This window comes from Humulus lupulus, chromosome 5 (genome assembly GCF_963169125.1).
Source record: "Humulus lupulus chromosome 5, drHumLupu1.1, whole genome shotgun sequence".
Classification (NCBI taxonomy): Eukaryota; Viridiplantae; Streptophyta; class Magnoliopsida; order Rosales; family Cannabaceae; genus Humulus; species Humulus lupulus.
In genome coordinates, this window is record NC_084797.1 from 11,970,498 (window position 1) to 11,976,272 (window position 5,775).

The 5,775-nt window shown below is 28.2% G+C and overlaps 1 protein-coding gene across 2 annotated transcripts; it reads left to right on the forward strand.

Moving 5' to 3' along the window:
- The first annotated feature begins 1,184 nt into the window (after window positions 1-1,184).
- Window positions 1,185-5,050, forward strand: LOC133834456 (uncharacterized). Of its 2 annotated transcripts, none has more exons than XM_062264074.1 (4): window positions 1,185-1,293; window positions 1,519-2,688; window positions 3,767-4,695; window positions 4,776-5,050. In XM_062264074.1, the coding sequence occupies exons 2-4, from the start codon at window positions 1,600-1,602 to the stop codon at window positions 4,777-4,779; spliced, it is 2,022 nt and encodes a 673-aa protein (XP_062120058.1). In that variant the 5' UTR covers window positions 1,185-1,293; window positions 1,519-1,599; the 3' UTR covers window positions 4,780-5,050. The 2 variants fall into 2 exon arrangements, with proteins under 2 accessions (XP_062120058.1, XP_062120059.1); XM_062264075.1 differs by lacking the exon at window positions 4,776-5,050 and having other exon boundaries at window positions 3,767-4,353; window positions 4,452-4,608.
- The last annotated feature ends 725 nt before the right edge of the window (window positions 5,051-5,775 follow it).

Sequence of the window (5,775 nt, forward strand, 5' to 3'; positions counted from 1 at the left end):
ACAGGATGAAAACACAAAAAAGTCCCAACAGTAGGGCTCTTTTTGGAGGCCCTACCAAAGAAATTTCCAATACTAAAATGTACTATTTTAAACCTTCATTCTATTTATAAAATTTTGGCTTTGTACAACCTATTTTTAATTAAATTAAGACTATTATTTTTCTTCATTTAAAATGAGTATTTCTAATTTATTAAAATTGTATAACATCAAAACAATAAAAAGAAATCATTAGAAAAATCTTACAATATAAATTTATTTTATTTTATTTTTTAATTAATTTCTCATAAATGTATATTTGAGATTATATTAAAAAAAATAGTTATTTATTTTATATGCATAATTACTTAAAATTGTGCAAGAGTATGATGGAAAGAGGAGAATGGCCTCCCCTCATGGTTGCTTTCGATTATAAATGGATATTGTGTGTACAAAAAATATGATTGTGTAACTACATAATAAAATATAATAACATTAATATTCTATCAAGAATAAACAAGTTTCTTATCTAATCATGTACGTGTGCTTTAAATAATATCGCGAATATTTTGTACCTTAAATATAATAGTTTGTGATCTAAAATATTATCGTATTAATTTTTTTTTAAAAAACATAAATAATATTTTGGTTTAATTTTTCTTTTAATATGTTGATGTCATTTTTTTATATAAAATATAGTTTATTTTTTAAAATTAATATGATAATTATAAAAACATAATAAAAATAATTAATAATTTTTCTAAATAAAATAAGCAAACGTGAAATGTAAGTTACTTATGCCTAGTATATATATATATATTTATATATATATAAATATCTTTATTTATTTGTAATTGCTTACATATTTTTTAAGAGATTAAGAAATTAGCCATAATTTAGAAGATTTGGGGAAAAGATTCATTTTCAATTCTCTTTTAATGTATATATATATATATATTTATCACAATAAATAGAAAAGACTCGTTATTAATTAAATTCATAACATTATCTATAAATTGTTTAATTATAATTTTAGATCTTATATTCTTTCTTACAAAATGAGCAAAATAAAATTCCCTTTCATTTCTTTTCCATAAGATTCTTTTCTTACCATACAAAGTTTCTAAATTGATATGCTTCCTTCTCAGTCACCCTTCGTACATATTAAAAGACACATGTTATCCTCATAAAATTTACAAAATCAAAACCTTCAATCTTTACATTTCAATTTCTTCCCACGTATAACAAACTCTATCTAGAAATCTTTTTCAAAATTTTCCTTGAAGTTGGCCTCTGATCAAGTCTCTCTGCTGGCCTGTAAGTCTTTCTTTTATTTCGTTATGTATTTGAATTTTGTAGACAACTCTTAATAATTAGCCTCAGTTTTATATATATGCATTACAGCCTTGAAGTTGTCTAATATTTTTTTTTTATGTCATTTAATTTAGTTATTTATGTCTAAATATAACCTTCTTCACCCCTTATGATATTCTTATTTGTACATTATGATCATAATAATTTTTTTTCTTATGCAAAAATCAGAACTACGAAGTCGATCAGAATTGGAACACGACACATCAACTTCTGTTTTTTATTTTTTGGGTGGAATATAAGCTGAAAGTAATGGAGATCCAAAACTTTAGACATTCGCATCCTTTGCTCTTAATTAAGGATGACATAACCACGATTAACCAGTTGATTAAGTGTGGAATATGTCGACAACCTATAACTGCAGCTCCTTTATATGGTTGTGATTCATGCCAATATTACTTGCACAAATCATGTGCTGAGCTGCCACAAAAAATATATCACTCTTTTCATCTTGCCCACCCTCTCACCTTGTATCCTATAAATATCACGTTGTATTGCGACTCTTGTGAAAGAATGATCCCTAAATCTCTTTTCTTTACGTGTTTAGTCTGCCGTGTTTTCTTAGATGTGGATTGCGCATCGATGGCCCCCATAACATTCACAAAATCTTATGAAAATAATAGTATTCAACATTCTAGTCATCAACATCCAATGCTTGCACTTGATAAGGTGGACAACATTGATAGAATCCATTGTTTTGGATGTCAATCAATAATAGGCTCTGAGGATCGTGTTTATGGTTGCACCGAATGTAAGTATTTCCTTCATGAATCATGTGCAGAGTCTCCCAAAGAAATTCAATATCCTTTTCATTGGGACCACGGTCCTCTTTCCCTTCACATTCAATACTTCTGGTTTGAATGCACACTATGTAAGCAAACTTTGAAAACATGTTTCACTTACAAGTGTGGACGGTGTACTTTTCGGCTGTGTTTGAAATGCGGCGCAACCAAAATGAGAGCAAGTATTAAGTTTGAAAATCACGAGCATCTTCTTTGTTACAGGGATAACATGGTACCCATGGACAATCATTGCAGCATCAATGATTGCTATGGTAAGCAGTCATTTTCCTCCCACAACAAAGAACTCTCTTACACCTCTTCTTATGCGACTTTTTGCTTGGAATGCAACTTTAGACTCCACCTACTTTGTGGACCATTGCCATCGATGATCGAACATGAGTCCCACATTCATCCTCTCGTTCTGGTTGATTCACTAGTTGAGGATGATTATGAAGAGTTTTATTGCGACATTTGTGAAAAAGAACGAGATCCTCGAATACGTGTTTATTATTGTGAACCGTGCAAATTTATTGGACATATACATTGCCTCAAATCTAAGGTATGCCTATAATTAAAATTTTATTTTCATGCATTTACTTATTTGTTAAATAAAATAAAATAAACATTGTAATTTTATTTTCCTAGTGTATATTATCAAACATAAAAGTGAAAAAATAAATAAAAAGCTAGTCAATTTTTTTTAAAATATATAATTTCGATCTGATATTGGAAAGGAAATATATAATCACTAATATAAAAAGGTCTTTCGATGTCTTTATTTTATCGTCTCATCCTTAATTCATATATATATATATATATATATATGTATATATGGGTGCACTCTTAATGGTTACTACCCATGGATGGTTACTTTAATATTAACCATTAAATTAAGATCAATGATTCATATTTATAGTTGTTAATTAATATTTCTAAAAATAAATTTTGATTTTTTTCAAATTTTTGGAAGGGTTACCTGATGAAAAGTGTTTATTTATTATGAAAATATAATATTATAAACTTTTTTATTTTTCAAATATATATCAATTTCTAAATATAACTAGTGTTTTTTATTGGTTGAAAACACCATTAATTATGGCAAAAAAAAACTAAATTCGAAATTAATATAGAAAAAAAAATATTTACTTGTTGGTAACTTGCTATACCAAATCACTATGTTGTCACATCATCATAATTGTTAGTACCCATCTATGGGTAGTAACTATTGAGAAGTCTTCCATGTATATATATATATATATATGATGTGGTAATAGTATTGCATACAACATCAATTAAAACATTGTAACTTTATCATATCATTTACTGAAAAATAATTGAAATTTAATTTTATTCACTTGCATCATTTCGTGATCTAGATAGTTGTTTTGAAGATGCATTGCTAATGTCTCTACATGTGTACATATAAAATATTATAATTATAAAAAATTATGTGTTTATATTTGAATGCATTATAATTGAAATATCAAAACACATTAGCACGATATTGATTTGATTATTGAATTAGTTTTTTTTTATAGTAACTTATTATTATTTTTTTTTAAAAGTTATATTAATTGTATGTACCTCCACTAATTTTATTTTGAAATGTATGTTGTTATTTTGTCTAAATATGTTAGATCATACAAATACTAACAGGAAACTTTAGAAATGTGGAGCTAAAGAGTATAGGAGATGATATTTGGAAATTGAAGCAAGGAAGAGAAGTGGATCATTCTTCAGCGATAATGAACGAAGAGCAAGAAGAAGCTCCTTTAACCTTGAAGGACATAATAAATGGACTGCCAAAAAAATATTTACGTGATTTAAAGATGTATTATAAATGGAAAGACGAATCATTTGAGCTAAAGGAACAATTGGAAAATAAGCTTGGTGAAGAAGATATTAATTGGATTTTACAACTTTCTCACTTAACCATTGAGGATTTTCAAGAATTCTCTTCTGTTCTTCAAAATTTCTATATAACTACACAATTGGAACTGAAAGCTAGCAATTTAGGAGTGAAGATTGTAAGTGTCAAAAATTGTAAGATACCTTTTACTTTAGCACCTGTTTTGAACAAATTACTTGATGAGTATGGAGATGTTAGTGGTGATGAAGATGACTGGCGGTGGAAGTGCATTGTGTATACTGTTTTATGTCAAGTCATAAAGGAAATGTGCAGTATTACGGTGGGAGACATCACCAAAGATCATCTTCAAGAATGGTATTATCACTTGAGATTCGTGGATGACTATGATTTTCAAATTAATTTTGCATTTTCTCATCTAGAAAAACTCATACATGCTTTCTTCGGTCTTCAAGCGAAAAGACTTGAAGCAGAAATCCCTAAAAAACTAAAGGAAAAGGAATTAGAGCTAGAACAAGAGATAAAACAGGTAAAGTCGAAATTGAAGAAATGTGAGGAGTATAATGACAAGTCTTTTCCAAAGTCTGAGCTCTTGAAGTATTGTTTGAATGAGGCTTCTGCATTAAAGTTCAAGAAGGCATGTGAAGATTTGATGATTACAGATAATGACTCTAAACTTCAGTATTTGAGGAGGCGAAGGTAGAACGAGCTTGATATTTTTCCACACTTTATTATTTGTAAATGTCCAAAACTAATCACATGTTTGATATTTTGTCTAGGTAATAGCAGGAAAAGAAAGCAAACTAGTAGGAGGCTAAAACAAATGGCATCATTAACAACCACAGGCGTACAGAGTTGAGGAGTAAGCTTATTGGCAGGAATGGCACCAAGCTCAACGAATTATTCTATTCTTGAAAAAGGAGGAATGCATGTATTCGTGAAACTATGAAATACTACTATTTTATGTCAAAATTGTTGTATTGAATTGGTTTTAGTATGCAACAAATGATTCCACGTCGTTAATTAATGATAAGAAGTAACAATGACTTTAATTGTATATGATTTAGTTTAGTTTGTGTATTGTTTGATGTTAAGAACTTTAGTAGTAAATGAGCTTATGTGCCACTTTCTAATCAAATAGTTTATTTTCAAATCCAATAGTAACCTATTTTCTTGCCATATATTGATTGAGATCTAACATAAAATTTGAAGTTTAGATATTTTCAAAAAATAAGATTTTGATACCTTATTAAACTTGTGCAAGTGTAAGATGGAAAGAAAAGAATGGGCAATACTCATGGTTGTGTTTTATCCTCAAGAGGGTTGCAGTTGTCAATAATTTTAATTTTATTCAAGAGGGTGATTCTCAATGCATATATGTTTATTCAACAAACCAATCATTATAATATCATTCTCATTACTATTATTATTCCATTCCACTACCATTCTCATTACTATTACCATTCAATTCAACCAAATCAAGCACCACCTTAGGTGACGTTTGGTTTGAGTGAATGAAAATAGAGATATAATAATGAGAATGAGAAAAATGAAAAGAAATAAAATAAAAATTAATAAGAATAGATCAAATTGATAAAAAAAAGATTATTTAATTTTGTAAAATCTTCCATTGGAATGATCTTTGCTCTCACTTTCAAAAGGAATAGTCATTCCACAAAAATGGTAGAAAAATCATTCTATTGGAGTGACATTTCAATACCTTAAAATACAACCAAACAATAAATGAAATGAAAACTTACTCATTTTCCATTCAATTCT

Excerpts from the sequence above, each read along its gene's own strand:
- LOC133834456 (XM_062264074.1), top strand. The coding sequence starts at position 1,600 with ATGGAGATCCAAAACTTTAGACATTCGCATCCTTTGCTCTTAATTAAG. Across the intron at positions 2,689-3,766 it reads TACATTGCCTCAAATCTAAG|ATCATACAAATACTAACAGG; the intron begins GTATGCCTATAA and ends TAAATATGTTAG.